Genomic DNA, 20,302 nt, shown 5'->3' on the forward strand with positions numbered 1-20,302 from the left:
GGGCCTACGAGCAAATCGCCCCAAGTGCGAATTTTTCCAAAATCAAATATCATATTGTGGCCGTATAATTAATAAGGAAGGGTTGCATAAGGCACCTGAAAAAATTGAAGCGGTCATAAAAGCCCCAGCACCTGAAAATGTTTCACAATTAAGGTCGTTCCTGGGATTAATAAATTACTATCATAAATTTTTACCGAACTTATCAACTCTTCTACACCCTCTTAATGAACTGCTACAAACAGGAATAATTTGGAAATGGAGCGAAGACTGTAAACGTGCCTTCCATAAATGCAAAGACTTAATCACGCCCAAAGAAGTTTTGGCTCATTACAACCCATCACTGCCAATCAGACTGGCGTGCGATGCATCCCCTTACGGCGTAGGAGCAGTATTATTGCATAAATTCCCTGATGGCTCAGAACGGCCAATAGCTTTTGTGTCACGCTCATTGAACTCAGCTGAGCGGAACTATGCCCAAATTGACAGGGAAGCACTCAGCCTGGTATGGGGAGTGAAGAAATTCAACCATTACCTACACGGACAAAAATTTACCTTGTTGACTGACCATCAACCCCTCATCTCCATATTCAACCCTAAAAAGGGTGTTCCCATTATGACAGCGCAAAGGCTACAGAGGTGGTCCCTTTTTCTAGGGGCACACCAATACAACATAGAATACAAAGGATCAAAACAGCATGGGAATGCTGACGGGTTATCGCGCCTACCGTTGCCAACGGTAGAAGAGGCACCTACAGTAGACCCAGTGGAGATGTTCCACTCAACCATAGTGGAAAGTCTACCAGTAACAAATTCTGCCATTGAAAAGGAAACGAGAAATGACCCGACTCTCTCACGAGTCTACGACTTAACGGTGAAGGGATGGCCAGCACATAGCGAACCACTGTTGCCAGCATTCTCGCAAAGAAGAGAACAGCTGTCAGTATGCCGAGGAACCTTGATGTGTGGATCCAGTGTGGTGATTCCACCCAAACTCCAGGATAAAGTGCTAAAGGAGCTTCACGAGGGGCATCTGGGTGGAGTGAAAATGAAGAACCTAGCCAAAGCGTTTGTATGGTGGCCAGGTATCGATGGAGACATAGAAGAAATGACCAAGAGCTGCCTAGGATGCCAGAAGGTCCAAAACGCTCCACCCCAAGCCCCTCTACATCCATGGGAGTGGCCCTCATCTCCCTGGCAAAGGGTACACATTGACTTTGCTGGTCCACTTATGGACTCAATGTTCTTAATCGCAGTTGATGCACACTCCAAGTGGCCGGAGGTAATAAAGATGTCCTCCACCACCACGGAAAAAACCATCACAGTATTAAGGACCATATTTGCAAGGAATGGGCTGCCGGAACAGATCTGTTCTGATAATGGACCGCAATTTGTGTCCGAAGAATTCAGGAAGTTCTTAAGAAACAATGGGGTTAAGCACTACACGTCCGCCCCATACCATCCCGCCACCAATGGATTGGCTGAAAGGTTTGTCCAGACCTTCAAGAAGGCCATAAAGGCCATGGGTAATGAAGACATAAAACTTCAGCACAAGGTGGATAACTTCTTGTTCGCATACAGGAATGCAACACATATGGTTACAAACCAAACTCCCGCCATGATGTTCTTCAATAGAAGCCTAAGATGCCGGCTGGATTTGATCAAGCCCAACATCAGAAGGGATGTGAAGAACCGGCAATTTCAAGGCATGAATGAAAGGCCAACTAGAATCTTCCAGGTAGGTCAACAAGTTTTGGCCCGGGACTACCGTACCGAGAAATGGCAGCCTGGAGCTATCTGCACACGACTAGGACCGCTGATGTATACCGTGGACATCGGAGAAAGCATAATAAGGCGCCATGCTGACCAAATCATAGAGTCATCCAAAAAGGGACAACCTACACCACAACTCCATACGCCCAACGATGAAGTAGAGATACCCATATCTACCTCCGATCCGGTGATACTGGAACCCGATGAACCAGACACTGGCATTCAAGCCGAATCAGCCTTGCCAAAAGAACCTACTACACCACCAGAAACTACTACACCACCGAGGCGTTATCCGGACCGAGTCAGGAAGCCTCCAGAGAGACTGACTTATAATTAATTAACTGCAGCAATGTGTATATTATTTTTCTTATAACATGTAATTAATAATTACTTAAAACATTATGTACTGGTTAGCTAAAAGGGGAGGAATTGTAGTGTATGTGCCTTTAAGAGCCCCATGTGTACTGTAATGCCGGTAATGGCCACTCGGGCTATATAAGCCTGTATATTAATAATAATAATTCAACTTTATTGTCATTGCTCAAGTACATGAACAACAAAATGTGATCTTGCAAGCTCCCATGACTGGGAGAAGCAACGCCGCTGCGTCGGTGCGCGCCGCCATTCCATTTCCACCTGTCCGACAATCTTCAGCCCAACGCCCGGGCTTGCTCACCAGCCACTCTTCCTTCCGTGACCTTCTCACCAACCGCCCCTCCTCGGGGCTCCTTCCATGATCTTCTGCACCTAGTCTTCCCTGATGGTCACTCTTCCAGGTACTAACCAAGCCTGGCTCTCGCTTAGCTTCCAAGCCTTGCCAGTGACCCTGTCCCTAGTCCGTTTGTTCCCCTTCAAACACCTGTCTTCAGTGTCTCTATCAACACACAGACACAACACCCTCGGTACTGTGGCTCCGAAAGTTCAGTGTTCCCTCAGTATTGCCCGTCCGACAGTGCAGCAGGCCCTCAGTACTGCCCCTCCGACAGTGCAGTGCTCCCTCAGTACTGCCCTTCCGACAGTACAGTGCTCCCTCAGTATTGCCCTTCTGACAGTGCTGTGATCCACCAGTATTGACCCTCCGACAGTGCAGCATTCCCTCAGTACTGCCCCTCGACAGTGCAGTGCCCCTTCAGTAATGCCCCTCCAACAGTGCAGCGGGTCCTCAGTATTGCCCTTCAGACAGTGCAGTGCTCCTTCAGTCCTGCCCCACCAACAGTGCAGTGCTCCCTCAGTACTGCCCCTCCGTCAGTGCAGCGCTCCCTCAGTACTGCCCCTCGACAGTGCAGTGCTCCCTCAGTACTAACCCTCCAACAGTGCAGCGCTCCCTCAGTCCTGCCCTTCAGACAGTGCAGCATTCCCTTAGTACTGCCTCACTGACAGTGCAGTCCTCCCTCAGTACTGTGCATATGGCTGGGCTACGCTCCCTCAGTACTGCCTCTCCAACAGTGCAGTGCTCCCTCAGTATTGCCCCTTTGATAGTAGAGCGATCCCTCAGTATTGCCCTTCCGACAGTGCAGCATTCCTTCAGTACTGCCCCACCAACAGTGCAGTGCTCCCCCACATACTGCACCTCCAGCAGAGCAGCACTCCCTCAGAATTGCCCTTCTGACAGAGCAGTGTTCACTCAGTATTGCCCCTCCAAAAGTGCAGCGCTCCCTCAGTACTGACCCTCCGACAGTGCAGCGTTCCCTCAGTACTGCGGATACGACAATGCAGCGCTCCTTCAGTACTGCCCCTCCAACATTGCAGCACTCTCTCTGTATTGCCCTTCCGACAGTGCAGCGTTCCCTCAGTATTGCCCCTCCGACAGTGCAGCGCTCCCTCAGTACTGCCCCTGCGACAGTGTAGCGCGGCCTCAGTCCTGCCCCTCCGACAGTGCAGCGTTCCCTTTGTAGTGCCCCTCTGACAGTGGGGTGCTCCCTCAGTACTGCCCCTCCGACAGTGCAGTGCTCCATCAGTACTGCTCCTCCGATAGTGCAGTGCTCCCTCAAAACTGAACCTCCGACAGTGGAGTGCTCTCTCAGTATTTCCCCTCCGACAGTGCAGCGTTCCCTCAGTATAGCCCCTCCGATAGTGCAGCGTTTCTTCTGTATTGCCACTCAGACAGTGCAACGCTCCTTCAGTATTGCCCTTCAGACAGTGCAGCGCTCCCTCAGTCCTGCCCCACCAACAGTGCAGCATTCCCTCAGTACTGCCCCTCTGACAGTGCAGTGCTCCCTCAGTACTGCCCCTCCGACAGTGCAGCACTCCCTCAGTCCTGCCCCACCAACAGTGCAGCATTCCCTCAGTACTGCCCCACCAACAGTGCAGTGCTCCCTCAGTACTGCCCCATTGACAGTGCAGCGCTCCCTCAGTACTGCCCTTCCGACAGTGCAGTGCTCACTCAGTATTGCCACTCCATCAGTGCAGCGCTCCCTCAGTACTGACCCTCCGACAGTGCAGTGCTCCCTCAGTCCTGCCCTTCAGACAGTGCAGCATTCCCTTAGTACTGCCATACTGACAGTGCAGTCCTCCCTCAGTATTGTGGATATGACTGGGCTACACTCCCTCAGTACTGCCCCTCCAACAGTGCAGCGCTACCTCAGTATTGCCCTTCAGACAGTGCAGCATTCCCTCAGTACTACCACACCGACAGTGCAGTGCTCCCTCAGTACTGCCCCTCCAACAGTGCAGCGCTCCCTCAGTACTGTTCGTCCGACAGTGCAATGCTCCCTCAGTATTGCCACTTCGACAGTGCAGTGCTCCCTCAGTATTGCGCCTCCAACAGTGCAGCGTTCCTTCAGTACTGCCCCTCTGACAGTGCAGTGCTCCTTCAGTACAGCCCCACTGACAGTGCAGCGCTCCCTCAGTACTGACCCTCCAACAGCGCAGCACTCCCTCAGTACTGCCCCTTTGACAGTGCAGCGATCCCTCAGTATTGCCCTTCTGACAGTGCAGCATTCCTTCAGTACTGCCCCACCAACAGTGCAGTGCTCCCCCACGTACCGCACCTCCAACAGAGCAGCACTCCCTCAGTATTGCCCTTCCGACAGTGCAGCGTTCTCTCAGTATTGCCCCTCCAATAGTGCAGCGCTCCCTCAGTACTGACCCTCCGACAGTGCAGCACTCTCTCAGTATTGCCCTTCCGACAGTGTAACGTTCCCTCAGTATTGCCCCTCCTACAGTGCAGCGCTGCCTCAGTGCTGCCCCTCCGACAGTGCAGCGCTCCCTCAGTACTGCCCCTGCGACAGTGTAGCGCGGCCTCAGTCCTGCCCCTCCGACAGTGCAGCGTTCCCTCTGTAGTGCCCCTCTGACAGTGGAGTGCTCCCTCAGTACTGCCCTTCCGACAGTGCAGCGCTCCATCAGTACCGCTCCTCCGACAGTGCAGTGCTCCCTCAGTACTGACCCTCCGAGAGTGGAGTGCTCACTCAGTATTTCCCCTCCGACAGTGCAGCGTTCTCTCAGTATAGCCCCTCCGATAGTGCAGCGTTCCTTCTGTATTGCCGCTCAGAGAGTGCAACGCTCCCTCAGTATTGTCCCTCAGACAGTGCAGCGCTCCCTCAGCTCTGCCCATCCGACAGTGCAGCATTCCCTCTGTAGTTCCCCTCTGACAGTGCAGCGTTCCCTCAGTATAGCCCCTCCGACAGTGCAGTGTTCCCTCAGTATTGCCGCTCAGACAGTGCAACACTCCCTCAGTATTGCCCATCCAACAGTGCAATGCTCCCTCAGTATAGCCCCTCCGACAGTGCAGTGTTCCCTCAGTATTGCCACTCCAACAGTGCAGCACTCCCTCTGTATTGCCCCTCCGACAGTGCAGCGCTCCCTCAGTACAGCCCCTCCGACAGTGCAGCGCTCCCTCAGTACAGTCCCTCCGACAGTGCAGCGCTGCCTCAGTATTGCCCTTCAGACAGTGTAGCACTCCATCAGTCCTGCCCTTCGGACATTGCAGTGCTCCCTCAGTACTGTGTAATCGACTGGGCCGTGCTACCTCAGTACTGCCGCTGTAACAGTGTAGTGCTCCCTCAGTATTGCCCCTCCCACAGGGTAGCGCACCCTCAGTACTGCCCCTCCAACTGTACAGCGCACCCTCAGTAATACCCCTCTGACAGAGCAGTGTTCCCTCAGTACTGCCCCACCAACAGTGCAGTGCTCCCTCAGTCTTGCCCTTCTGACAGTGCAGTGCTCCCTCAGTACTGCGGATATGACAGGGCCACGCTTCCACAGTATTGCCCCTCCGACAGCGCAATGCTCCCTCAGTATTGCCCCTCCGACAGTGCAGCGGTCCCTCAATTTTGCCCTTCAGACAGTGCAGTGCTCCCTCTCTACTGCCCCTCCCACAGTGCAGTGCTCCCTCAGTACTGCTCATCCGACAGTGCAGTGCTCCCTCGGTACTGCGGATATGACAGTGCAGCGCTCCCTCGGTACTGTGGCTCCGACAGTGCAGCGCTCCCTTGGTACTGACCCTCGACAGTGCAGTGCTCCCTCAGTACTGACCCTCCGATAGTGCGGCGCTCCCTAGGAAATGCCCCTCCGACAGTGCAGCGTTCCCTCAGTACTGCCCCTCCGACAGTGCAGTGCTACCTCAGTCCTGCCCTTCCGACAGTGCAGTGCTACCTCAGTCCTGCACTTCCGACAGTGCAGCGCTCCCTCAGTACTGCAGATAGGACAGTGCAGCATTCCCTCAGTACTGCCCCTCCAACAGTGCAGCACTCCCTCAGTATTGTCCTTCCGCCAGTGCAGCATTCTCTCAGTATTGCCCCTCCGACAGTGCAGCGGTCCCTCAGTATCGCCCTTCAGACAGTGCAGGGCTCCCTCAGCACTGCCCCTTCAACATTGCAGCGCAAACGCAGTACTGCACCTCCGACTGAGCAGAGCTCCCTCAGTATTGCCCTTCCGACAGTGCAGCGCTCCATCAGTACTGCCCCTCCAACAGTGTAGTGTTCCCTCAGTATTGCCACTCCGACAATTCAACGCTCTCTCAGTACTGCCCCACCGAAATTGCAGTGCACCCTCAGTACTGCCCCTACCACAGGGCATCGCACACTCAGTATTGCCCCGCCGACAGTGCAGTGCTCCCTTGGTACTGCGGCTCCAACAGTGCAGCACTCCCTCGGTACTGTGGCTCCAAAAGGTCAGCGTTACATAGATACATAGAAGATAGGAGCAGGAGTAGGCCATTCGGCCCTTCGTGCCTGCTCCGCCATTCGATGAGATCATGGCTGATCCTTTAATTCAGTATCCCGTCCCCGCCTTCTCTCCGTAACCCTTAACCCCTTTTGCCCGTAGAAATATATCTAATTCCCTCTTAAATATATTTAATGAGCTGGCGTACACTGCCCTCTGTGGCAATGAGTTCCACAGGTTCACCACTCTCTGAGTGAAGAAATTCCCCCTCATCTCTGTCCTAAATGGTTTAGCCCTTATCCTTAAATTATGTCCTCTAGTTCTGTTCTCACCCGCCAAGGGAAACATTCCTTCTGCATCCAGTCTGTCTAGACCTGTCAGAATTTTATACACTTCTATGAGGTCCCCTCTCAATCTTCTAAACTCCAGTGTGTACATCCCTAAACTACATAGTCTCTCCTCATAGGTCATTCCCGCCATTCCTGGTATCAGCCTGGTGAATCGCCGCTGCACCCCCTCCATGGCAAGAACATCCTTCCTCAGATGAGGCGACCAAAACTGTACACAGTACTCGAGGTGTGGTCTCACCAGTGCCCTGTACAGCTGCAGCAAGGTATCCCTGTTCCTGTATTCTAACCCTTTTGCTATGAAGGCCAGCATACCGTTTGCCTTCTTGACCGCCTGTTGCACCTGCATGCTCGCCTTCAGTGACTGGTGTACAAGAACACCCAGGTCTCTCTGTACTTCCCCCTCTCCCAATCTATTGCCATTTAAATAATAATTTGCCCTCCCGTTCCTGCACCCAAGGTGGATAACTTCGCACTTGTCCACATTATAGTGCATCTGCCATTTATCCGCCCAATCGCCCAGTCTGTCCAAATCGCTCTGGAGCTTCCTGGTCTCTTCCTCTGAGCCCACCCCCCCTCCTAGTTTAGTGTCGTCTGCAAATTTGGAAATGCTGCATCCGACTCCCTGATCCAGGTCATTAATGTAAATTGTGAACAGCTGGGGGCCCAGGACAGATCCCTGTGGTACCCCACTTGTTACTGCCTGCCATTCAGAAAATGAGCCGTTTATTCCAACTCTCTGTTTTCTATCTGACAGCCAGTTCCCTATCCACGCCAAAACTTTCCCCTTTATCCCATGAGCCTCAATTTTCCATGCTAATCTTTTATGTGGGACCTTATCGAAGGCCTTTTGGAAGTCCAGGTACACCACATCTACTGGCTCTCCCCCATCTATTCTACCAGTTACTCCCTCAAAAAATTCCAATAGATTAGTCAAGCACGATTTACCCTTTGTAAATCCATGTTGACTCTGTCCTATCCTGTCCCCATTTGCTAAGTGCTCCGCTATTTCATCCTTAATGATGGACTCCAGCATTTTGCCCACAACTGATGTAAGGCTTACAGGTCTGTAATTACCTGCTTTTTCCCTACCCCCCTTTTTGAATAGTGGGGTAACGTTAGCTACCCTCCAATCCATCGGCACTGTTCCCGAGTCTAATGAATTCTGAAAAATCATCCTTAGTGCATCCGCTATCTCTAGGGCCACCTCCTTCAGTACCCTAGGATGCATGTTATCAGGCCCTGGGGATTTGTCCACCTTCAATCCCTTTAGCTTCCTTAACACCATATCCCTCAGTATTGCCTGTCCGACAGTGCAGCAGGCCCTCAGTACTGCCCCTCCGACAGTGCAGCACTCCGTAGGTACTGTCCCTTTGGCAGTGTAGCGTTCCCTCAGTACTGCCCCTCCGACAGCGCAGTGTTCCCTCAGTACTGCTCCTCTGAAAGTGCTGTGCTCCCTCAGTACTGCAGATACGACAGTGCAGCGCTCCCTCAGTACTGCCCCTCCAAGAGTGCAGCACTCCCACTGTATTGCCCTTCCGACAGTGCAGCGTTCTCTCAGTATTGCCCCTCCAACAGTGCAGAGTTCCCTCAGTACTGCCCCTCCGACAGTGCAGCTCTCCCTCAGTAGTACTCATCCGACCGGGCATCGGTCCCTCGGTACTACCCCTCCGACAGTGCAGTGCTCCCTCAGTACTGCCCCACTGAAATTGCATTGCACCCTCAGTACTACCCATACCACAGAGCAGCGCACATTCAGTCCTGCCCCGCCGACAGTGCAGCGCTCCCTCAGTACAGCAGATACGACAGTGCAGCGCTCCCTCGGTACTGTGGCTCTGACAGTGCAGCGCTCCCTCGGTACTGCCCCTCCGACAGTGCAGTGCTCCCTAGGTACTGCCCCTCCGACAGTGCAGCGTTCCCTCAGCACTCCCCTCCGACAATGCAGTGCTCCCTCTGTACTGCCCGTCCGACAGTGCAGTGCTCCTTCATTCTTTCCCTTCCGACAGTGCAGTGCTCCCTCAGTACTGCGGATACGACAGGGCCGCGCTCCCACAGTATTGCCCCTCCAATAGTGCAGCACTCCCTCAGTACTGCGGATACGGCAGTGCAGAGTTCCCTCAGTACTGCCCCTCCAGCAGTGCAGCACTCCCTCAGTATTGTCCTTCCAACAGTGCAGCGTTCTCTCAGTATTGCCCCTCCGACAGTGCGGCGCTCCTTCAGTATTGCCCCTCCCACAGTGCAGCACTCTCCCTCAGTACTGCCCCTCCAACAGTGCAGCACTCCCTCAGTATTGCCCTTCCGAAAGTGCAGTGTTCTCACAGTATTGCCCCTCTGACAGTGCAGTGCTCCCTCAGTCCTGCCCCTGCGACAGTGCAGTGCTCCCTCAGTACTGCGGATACGACAGAGCCACTCTCCCTCAGTACTGCCCCTCCAACAGTGCAGCGGTCCCTCAGTATTGCCCTTCAGACAGTACAGTGCTCCCTTAGTACTGCCCCTCCCACAGTGCAGCGCACCCTCAGTACTGCCCCTCCGACAGTGCAGCGCTCCCTCAGCACTGCCCCTTCGACAGTGCAGCGCCAATTCAGTACTGTACCTCCAACCGAGCAGTGCTCCCTCAGTATTGCGCCTCCGACAGTGCAGCACTCCTTCAGGACTGCCTCTCCAAGAGTGCGGCGGTCCCTCAGTACTGCCCCTCCGGCAGTGCAGTGCTCCCTCAGTACTGCCCCTCCCACAGTGCAGTGCTCCATCAGTACTGCCCTTCCGACAGTGCAGTGCTCTCTCAGTACTGTCCCTCCGACAGTGCGGCACTCCCTCAGTACTGCCCCTGGACAGTGCAGCGCTCCCTCAGTACTGACCCTCCGACAGTGCAGCACTCCCTCAGTACTGCCCCTCGACAGTGCAACGCTCACTCAGTACTGACATCTGACATAGCAGCGCTCCCTCATTACTGCCTCTCTGACAGTGCAGATTTCCCTCAATATTTTCTCTCCGACAGTGCAGCACTCCCACAGTATTACCACTCTGACAGTGCAGCGCTCCCTCAGTACTGCCCCTCTGACAGTGCATCACTCCCTCAGCAGTGCCCCTCCGACAGTGCAGCACTTCCTCAGTACAGCTCCACCGACAATGAAGTGCACCCTCAGTACTGCTTATCCAACAGGGCACGGGCCCTCAGTACTGCCCCTCCAACAGTGCAGCAATCCCTCAGTACTGACCCTCCGACAGTGCAGTGCTCTTTCAGTACTGACACTCCGACAGTGCGGCGCTCCCTCAGTACTGCAACTCGACAGTGCAGCGCTTCCTCAGTACTGACCCTCCGACAGTGCAGTGCTCCCTCAGTAATGGCCCTCTATCTACGCAGCGCTCCCTCAGGACTGCACCTCCGACAGTGCAATACTCCCTCAGTACTGCCCCACAGACAGTGCAGCGCTCCCTCAGTATTGACCCTCCGACAGGGCAGCGCTCCCTCAGTGCTGCCCCTCCGACAGTGCAGTGCTCCCTCAGTACTGCCCCTCCGACAGTGCAGCACTCCCTCAGTACTGCCCACAGACAGTGCAGCGCTCCCTCCATACTGACCCTCCGAAAGTGCAGCGCTCCCTAAGTACGTCCCGGCTGACAGTGCAGCGCTCCCTCAGTACTGCATGACCGACCGAGCAGAGTTCCCTCAGTAATGTCCCCACGACAGTGCAGCGCTCCCTCAGTATGGCCCCTCCGACAGTGCAGCGCTCCCTCAATACTGCCCGTTCGACAGTGCAGCGCAAACTCAGTACTGCCCCTCCAACAGTGCAGCGCTCCCTCAGTACTGCCATTCCTACAGTGCAGCACTCCCTCAGTACTGCCTCTCTGACATTGCAGTGCTCCCTCAGTACTGCCCCTCCAGCTGTGCAGCACTCCTTCTGTATTGCCCTTCTGACAGTGCAGCTTTCCCGCAGTATTGCCCCTCCGACAGTGCAGCGTTCCCTCAGAATTGCACCCTCCGACATTGCAGCTCTCCCTCAGTATTGCCCCTCCAATAGTGCAGCATTCCCTCAGTACTGCCCCTCCGACAGTGCAGCATTCCCTCAATATTGTTCCTCTTGCAGTGCTGCGCTCCCTCCGTACTGCTCCTCAAACTGTGCAGCCTTCCGTCAGTACAGCCCCTCCAACAGTGCAGCGCTCCCTCTGCAATGTCCCTCCAACAGTGCAGCACTCTCTCAGTATTGCCCTTCCGAAAGTGCAGCATTCTCACAGTATTGCCCCTCTGACAGTGCAGTGCTCCCTCAGTCCTGCCCCTGCGACAGTGCAGTGCTCCCTCAGTAATGCGGATACGACAGAGCCACTCTCCCTCAGTACTGCCCCTCCGACAGTTCAGCGCTCCCTCAGCACTGCCCCTTCGACAGTGCAGTGCCAACTCAGTACTGCACCTCCGACCGAGCAGTGCTCCCTCAGTATTGCGCCTCTGACAGTGCAGCACTCCTTCAGGACTGCCTCTCTGAGAATGCAGCGCTCCCACAGTACTGCCCCTCCGACACTGCAGCGCTCCCTCAGTACTGTCCCTCCGACAGTGCAGCACTCCCTCAGTACTGGCCCTGGACAGTGCAGCGCTCCCTCAGTACTGACCCTCCGACAGTGTAGCACTCCCTCAGTACTGCCCCTCGACAGTGCAATGCTCACTCAGTACTGACATCTGACAGAGCAGCGCTCCTTCATTACTGCCCCTCCGACAGTGCAGATTTCCCTCAGTATTTTCTCTCTGACAGTGTAGCACTCCCACAGTATTACCCCTCCGACAGTGCAGCACTCCCTCAGTACTGCCCCTCCGACAGTGCATTACTCCCTCGGCAGTGCCCCTCCGACAGTACAGCACTTCCTCAGTACAGCTCCACCGACAATGATGTGCTCCCTCAGTACTGCTCATCCAACAGGGCACGGGCCCTCAGTACTGCCCCTCCAACAGTGCAGCAATCCCTCAGTACTGTCCCTCTGACAGTGCAGCGTTCCCTCAGTTCTGCCCCTCTGACAGTGCAACCTTTCCTCAGTACTGCCCCCCCCCAACAGCGCAGTGCTCTTTCAGTACTGACACTCCGACAATGCAGCGCTCCCTCAGTACTGCACCTCGACAGTGCAGCGCTCCCTCAAGACTGACCCTCCGACAGTGCATCGCTCCCTCAGTAATGGCCCTCTATCTGCGCAGCACTCCCTCAGGACTGCACCTCCAATAGTGCAACGCTCCCTAGTACTGCCCCACAGACAGTGCAGCACTCCCTTAGTACTGACCCTCCAACAGGGCAGCGCTCCCTCAGTGCTGCCCCTCCAACAGGGCAGCGCTCCCTCAGTACGGCCCCTCCGACAGTGCAGCGCTCCCTCAGTCCTGCCCGTTCGACAGTGCAGCGCAAATGCAGTACTGCCCCTCCAACAGTGCAGCGCTCCATCAGTACTGCCATTCCTACAGTGCTGCGCTCCCTCAGTACTGCCTCCCTGACATCGCAGTGCTCCCTCAGTATTGCCCCTCCAGCTGTGCAGCAATCCCTCTGTACTGCCCTTCTGACAATGCAGCTTTCCCACAGTATTGCCGCTCCGACAGTGCAGCGTTCCCTCAGTATTGCCCCTCCAACATTGCAGCTCTCCCTCAGTATTACCCCTCCAATAGTGCAGCACTCCCTCAGTACTGCCCCTCCGACAGTGCAGTGCCCCCACTGCAATGTCCCTCCAACAGTGCAGTGGTCCTTCAATACTGCCCCTCCGACAGTGTAGTGCTCCCTCAGTCCTGCAGCTTCGACAGGGCCGAGCTCCCTCTGTACTGCCCCTCCAACAGTGCAGCGTTCCCACAGTATTGCTCCTCCGATAGTGCAGCGCTCCCTCAGTACTGTCCCCCCCAAAGTGCAGCGCTCCCTCAGTAGTTCCACGCGGACAGTGCAGCACTCCCTCAGTACTGCCCCTCCGACAGTGCAACGCTCCCTCAGTACTGCCCCACCGACAGTGCTGCGCTCCTTCAGTACTGTCCCACCGACAGTGCAGCGCCCCCTCAATACCGCGGCTCCGACAGGGCCACACTCCCTCAGTACTGCCCCTCCAACAGTGCAGCACTCCCTCAGTATTGCTCTTCCGACAGTGCAGCGTTCCCTCGGTATTGTCCCTCCGACAGTGCAGCACTCCCTCAGTACAGCCCCTCCAACAGTGCAGTGTTTCCTCAGTATTGCCCCTCCGGCAGTGCAGCGCTCCCTCAGTACGCCCCTCCAACAATGCGGTGCTCCCTCAGTACTGCACCTCCGACACTGCAGCGCTCCCTCAGTACTGCCCCTCCGACAGTGCAACGCACCCTCACTATTGCCCCTCCGACAGTGCAGCGCTCGCTCTGCAATGTCCCTCCGACAGTGCAGCTGTCCCTCAGTAATGCCCCACCGACATTGCAGTGTTCCCTCAATACTGCCCCACCGACAGTACAGTGCTCCCTCAGTACTGCACCTCCCACATTGCAGCGCTCCATCAGTACTGCCCCTCCGACAGTGCAGTGCTCCCTCAGTACTGCCCCTCCGACAGTGCAGCGCTCCCTCAGTACTGCCGTTCCTGCAGTGCAATGCTCCGTCAGAACTGCACCTCCAGCTGTGCAGCACTCCCTCAGTATTGCCCTTCCAACTATGCAGCTTTCCCACAGTATTGCCCCTCCCACAGTACAGCTTTCCCTCAGTATTGCCCCTCCGACAGTGCAACGCTCCCTCATTACTGCCCCACCGACAGTGCTGCGCTCCTTCAGTACTGCCCCTGGACAGTGCAGCGCTCCCTCAGTACTGACCCTCCGACAGTGTAGCGCTCCCTCAGTACTGCCCCTCGACAGTGCAATGCTCACTCAGTACTGACATCTGACAGAGCAGCGCTCCCTCATTACTGCCCCTCCGACAGTGCAGATTTCCCTCAGTATTTTCTCTCCGACAGTGCAGCACTCCCACAGTATTACCCCTCCGACAGTGCAGCGCTCCCTCAGTACTGCCCCTCCGACAGTGCATTACTCCCTCAGCAGTGCCCCTCCGACAGTACAGCACTTCCTCAGTACAGCTCCACCGACAATGAAGTGCTCCCTCAGTACTGCTCATCCAACAGGGCATGGGCCCTCAGTACTGCCCCTCCAACAGTGCAGCAATCCCTCAGTACTGTCCCTCCGACAGTGCAGCGTTCCCTCAGTTCTGCCCCTCTGACAGTGCAACGTTTCCTCAGTACTGCCCCCCCCCGACAGTGCAGCGCTCCCTCAGGACTAACCCTCCGACAGTGCATCGCTCCCTCAGTAATGGCCCTCTATCTGTGCAGCGCTCCCTCAGGACTGCACCTCCAATAGTGCAACACTCCCTAGTACTGCCCCTCTGACAGTGCAGCGCTCCCTCAGGACTGCACCTCCAATAGTGCAACACTCCCTAGTACTGCCCCTCTGACAGTGCAGCGTTCCCTCAGTATTGTTGCTCCGTCAGTGCAGCACCCCCTCAGTATTGCCCCTCCGACAGTGCAGCGCTCCCTCTGTACTGCCCATCCGACACTCTAGTGCTCCCTCAGTACTGCCCCTCTGACAGTGCGGCGCTCCCTCAGTACTGCCGCGCCGACAGTGCAACACTCCCTCAGTACTGTCCCTCCGATAGTGTTGATAGCTCCCTCAGTACTGCCCCTGCGACAGTGCAGCACTCCCTCAGCACTGCCCCTCTGACCGTGCAGCACTCCCTCAGTACTGTACCTCCGACAGTGCAGCGCTCACTCAGTACTGCCCGTCCGACAGCGCAGCGCTCCCTCAGTACTGCCCCTCTGATGTTGCGAGACTCTCTCAGTCCTGCACTGGGAGTGTCGGCCTAAATTATAGGGCTCAAGTCTCTGACTCCCGGCTGACAGCATACACAGAAATTCGTAAGCAACCCAACTGGGAATCTCTGACACTTGTTGTCTATACACGGAGATTGAGTCTTCGGACTAAGATCAAACAGTTCCTGTACCTGGTGCTTCATGGAGAATGGACTGTCGGTCACTGCAATTTCACTGAGCTCTGAATTTCTCTCCTTAGTCTCTGTCTTTCTCCTGAAATAGCAGAATATCGCACTTTGGTTATCATATATCAGAGTGTCAGTGCAGCTTAGACTGAGACCCCACTGTAATGTTACAGCAACAAGTGGACTGTCTCTTTAAATGGATTCTGTCCACATATATAGAATCATAGAATCACACAGCACAGAAGGAGGCCACTCGGCCCATCGTGCCAGTGCCGGCTCTTTGAAAGATCTATCCAATTAGTCCCACTCACCCCTGCTCTTTCCCCATAGTCCTGCAAATTTTCTCCTTTTCAAGTATTTATCCAATTCCCTTTTTAAAAGTTAGAATCATAGAATCATAGAAAGTTACAGCACGGAATGAGGCCATCGTGTCCACACTGGCCAACAAAGAGCTATCCAGCCTAATCCCACTTCCCAGCTCTTGGTCTGTAGCCCTGCAGGTTAGAGCATCCCAAGTGCACATCCAAGTACTATTTAAATGTGGTTAGGGTTCCTGCCTCTACCACCCTTTCAGGCAGTGAGTTCCAGGCCCCCACAACCCTCTGGGTGAAGACATTTCCCCTCAAATCCCCTCTAAACCTTCCACCAATTACTTTAAATCTGTGCCCCCTGGTTTTTGACCCCTCTGCTAAGAGAAATAGGTCCTTTCTGTCCACTTTATCTAGTCCCCTCATAATTTTATACACCTCAGTAAGTTATCCCCTCATCCTCCTCTGTTCCAAGGAAAGCAGACCCAGCCTATCCAGTCTTTCCTCAAAGCTAAGGTTCTCTATTCTCGGCAACATCCTTGTAAATCTCCTCTGAACCCTCTCCAGTGCAATCACATCTTTCCTGTAATGTGGTGACCAGAACTGCACGCAGTACTCTAGCTGAGGCCTAACTAGTGTTTTATACATAATTGTGTTTTATACATAACCCCCCTGCTCTTGTATTCTATGCCATGGCTAATAAAGGCAAGCATTCCGTATGCCTTCTTAACCACCTTATCTACTTGGCGTGCTACCTTCAGGGATCTGTGGACATGCACTCCAATGTCCCTTTATTCCTCTACACTACTCAGTGTCCTACCATTTAATGTGTATTTCCTTTCCTTGTTAGCCCTCCCCAAATGCATTACCTCACACTTCTCCGGATTGAATTCTACAGCTTCCTTCTTCAGTATCAACCACACAGCCGATTTTAGTATCATCTGCAAACTTCTTAATCATACCCCCTATATTCAAGTCAAGATCGTTGATATATACCACAAAAAGCAAGGGACCTAGTACTGAGCTCTGCGGAACCACACTGGAAACAGCCTTCCAATCATAAAAACACCCATCAACCATTACCCTCTGCTTCCTGTCTCCGAGCCAGTTTTGAATCCAACTTGACACTTTGCCCTGGATCCCATGCGCTTTTAACTTCGTGACCAGTCTGCCATGTGGAACCTCATCAAAAGCCTTGCTAAAGTCCATATACACTACATCAAATGCACTATCCTCATCTACCTTCCTTGTTATCTCCTCAAAAAATTCAATCAAGTTTGTCAGACATGACCTTCCCTTAACAAATCCATGCTGACTATCCCTGATTAATCCGTGTCTTTCTAAATGAAGATTTATTCCGTCCTTCAGAATTCTTTCCAATAATTTTCCCACCACCGAGGTTAGGCTGACTGGCCTGTAATTACTCGGTCTATCCTTTTATCCCTTTTTAAACAAGGGTACCACATTAGCAGTCCTCCAGTCCCCCGGCACCACACCTGAAGCCAGAGAGGATTGAAAAATTATGGTCAGGGCCTCTGCTATTTCCTCTTTTGCTGTTACTGTTGAATCTGCTTCCAGGCAGTGCATTCTAGATCACAACAACTCCTAAGCCTTCTCCTGGATACTGGGCCATGATGGGCACTCCAGATCGTAGGGGTCGCAGGGACCGCTTACGGATGTGGTGTCTGGTGCTGTACCCGAGGGAAAGTCACTGATTTACAGAGAGAGATTGAAATAAAGAGTTTGAAAAACCTCCACACATACTTGAAGATTACGAATCCAGCCAGTGCAACACTTAACATGATCCCAGCAGCAAGCAATCCTACTTTCCATTCATTGGAGTCTCTAACTGTAAAAACAAAAATTAATTACTGCAGGTCAGCTTTAGAACAGTGCTCCGATGTACCTCAAGAAGCGACACACTCGCTCAATATTTGACAATTCATTCTCAGGATGCGGACGTCGCTGGTAAGGCCGGCATTTATTTCCCATCCCTAGTTGCCCCTTGAGAAGATGGTTGTGGGCCTTCTTCTTGAACTGCTGATAGCGGGCTTGATACAAACTGAGTGGTCACTTCAGAGGACAGTTAAGAGTAACCACGTTGGTGTGGGACTGGAGTCACATATAGCCCCAGACCAGTTTAGGACGGCAAGTTTCCTTCACTAAAGGACATTAGTGAACCACTATATAATATCTATATATGTATATATCTAATATATATATATATATATCAACCAACATCACCACAACAGATTACCTGGTCATTATCGCATTGCTTTATGTGGGATCTTGTTGTTCGTGAATTGACGGCCATGTTTCCTACATTTACATTTACATTTAAATAAAGGAAACTATGATGGTATGAGGTGCGAGTTGGGTAGGATTGATTGGGGAATGTTACTGAAAGGGTTGACGGTGGATAGACAATGGCAATCATTTAAAGATTGCATGGATGAACTATAGAATTTGTTCATCACTGTTTGGCATAAAAATAAAACAAAAAAGGTGACTCAACCATGGGTAACAAGGGAAATTAGGGAGCATAAGATCCAAGGAGAGGACATATAAATTGGCCAGAAAAAGCAGTAAACCTGAGGATTGGGAGCAGTTTAGGATTCAGCAAAGGAGGACAAAGGGATTAATTAAGAGGGGGAAAATAGAGTTTGAGAGTAAGCTTTCAGGGAACATAAAAACTGACTGTAAAAGCTTCTATAGATATGTGAAGAGAAAAAGATTGGTGAAGTCAAGCATAGGTCCTTTGCAGTCAGAATCAGGGGAATTTATAATGGGGAACAAAGAAATGGCTGACCAATTAAATACATACTTTGGTTCTGTCTTCACAAAGGAGGACACAAATAACCTCCCAGAGATGTCAGGGAACATAGGGTCTAATGAGAGGGAGGAACTGAAAGAAATCAGTATTTGTAGGGAAATGGTGTTAGGGAAGTTGACGGGATTGAAGGCCAATAAATCCCCGGGGCCAGATAATCTACATCCTAGAGTACTTAAGGAAGTGGCCCTAGAAATAGTCGATGCATTGCTGGTCATCTTCCAAAATTCTATAGACTCTGGAAAAGTTCCCATGGATTGGAGGGTAGCTAATGTTACCCCACTATTCAAAAAAGGTGGTAGAGAGAAAACGGAGAATTATAGACCGGTAAACCTGACATCGGTAGTGGGGAAAATGCTGGAGTCAATTATAAAAGATGTAATAGCAGAGCACTTGGAAAACAGTGACAGGATCGGACAAAGTCAACATGGATTTACAAAAGGTAAATCGTGCTTGACTAATCTACTGGAATTTTTTGAGGTTGTAACTGCTAGAATTGATAAGGGAGAACCAATGGATGTGGTGTATTTGGACTCTGTAACGAAATCTGTTTGTCTTGATCCTGTATTCGTTTTGCACTCATGTATATTACCCTCCCCCACTGTGTATAGTTTCACTTCCTCTTTCCCGACTAACCTGGGAGGTTCCAGGTCTTGGCTCTTGGCTCCGCCCCTGACTTCTCTTACATAAAGATCCCAGGATCTGTATGACTCATTCCTGTGAACCAGTCGGCGTGTTGAGATGGTAGCTCTGATCTTAGTGATTAAAAGCCAACTTGTTTAAGTCTATAACTTCTAGTTTTGTGGTTATTGAAGGCCCATCACTGAGGGAGTGCTGCTCTGCTGGAGGGGCAGTACTGAGGGAGCATGGCCCAGTCATATCCGCAGTGCTGAGGGAGCGCTGCACTGTCAGTGGGGCTGTAATGAAGGAGCACTGCACTGTTGGAGGGGCAGTACTGAAGGAACGCTGCACTGTCGAAGTCGCAATACTGAGGGTGCACTGCAGTGTCAGACGGACAGTACTGAGGGAGCACTGCACTGTGGGAGGGGCAGTACTGAGGGAGCGTAGCCCGGTCATATCCACAGTACTGAGGGAGGACTGCACTGTCAGTGTGGCAGTACTAAGGGAATGCTGCACTGTCTGAAGGGCAGGACTGAGGGAGCGCTGCACTGACGGAGTGGCAAGACTGAGTGAGCACTGCACTGTCGGAGGGGCTGTACTGAGGGAGCGCTGCAATGTAGAGGGGCAGTACTGAGGGAATGCTGCACTGTCATAGGGGCAATACTGGTGGAACGCAGCACTGTCAGAAGGGCAATACTGAGGGAGCACTGCACTGTCAGAAGGGCAGTACTGAGGGAGCACTGCACTGTCGGAGGCGCAGTACTGAGGAGGTGCTACACTGCCGGAGGGGTATTCCTGAGGGAGCACTGCACTGTTGAAGGGGCAGTAATGAGGGAACGCTGCACTGTCGTAGGGGCAATACTGGTGGAACGCAGCACTGTCAGAGGGGCAATACTGAGGGAGCGCTGCGCTGTCGGAGGGGCTATACTGAGGGACCGCTGCACTGTCGAAGCGGCAATACTGAGAGAACGCTGCACTGTCTGAAGGACAATACTGAGGACGTGCTGCACTGTCAGAGGGGCAGTACTGAAGGAACACTGCACTGTCGAGGGGCAGTGACTCATTCCTGTGAACCAGTCGTCATGTTGAGATGTTAGCTCTGATCTTAGTGATTAAAAGTCAACTTGTTTAAGTCTATAACTTCTAGTTTTGTGGTTATTGAAGGCCCATCAATTTTAATCACTAAAGAATACTAGGATGGATCGACTCCTAAAACCAAAGCGTCTGGACTTGGATCCACATTCTGCTGAAGCAGCAAATCAATTTGGACACTGGCTCAAATGCTTCGAACTCTTCGCGGGGGCCTCATCCGCTAGCGAGGTAGATAAACTGAGTCTACTGACTACTCGCGTAAGTCATCGGATTTATTCGTTCATCCGG

At 53.0% G+C, this 20,302-nt stretch overlaps 1 protein-coding gene across 2 annotated transcripts in view; it reads right to left on the bottom strand.

The window, feature by feature from the left end:
• The window catches only part of LOC147107474 (myelin-associated glycoprotein-like), a 247,690-nt gene that overhangs the window by 65,246 nt on the left and 162,142 nt on the right, over positions 1-20,302 (bottom strand). For both annotated transcript variants that reach the window (XM_086006537.1, XM_086006536.1), the window contains 2 exons: positions 17,236-17,320; positions 15,170-15,251 (listed from right to left, as the gene is read on the bottom strand). In XM_086006537.1, coding sequence (XP_085862663.1) covers positions 15,170-15,251; positions 17,236-17,320 — 167 coding nt within the window. The remainder of the gene's footprint in view (positions 1-15,169; positions 15,252-17,235; positions 17,321-20,302) is intronic.

Source organism: Somniosus microcephalus, chromosome 14 (genome assembly GCF_052327205.1).
Source record: "Somniosus microcephalus isolate GS21.2 chromosome 14, FLI_Smic_1.0, whole genome shotgun sequence".
Lineage (NCBI taxonomy): Eukaryota > Metazoa > Chordata > Chondrichthyes > Squaliformes > Somniosidae > Somniosus > Somniosus microcephalus.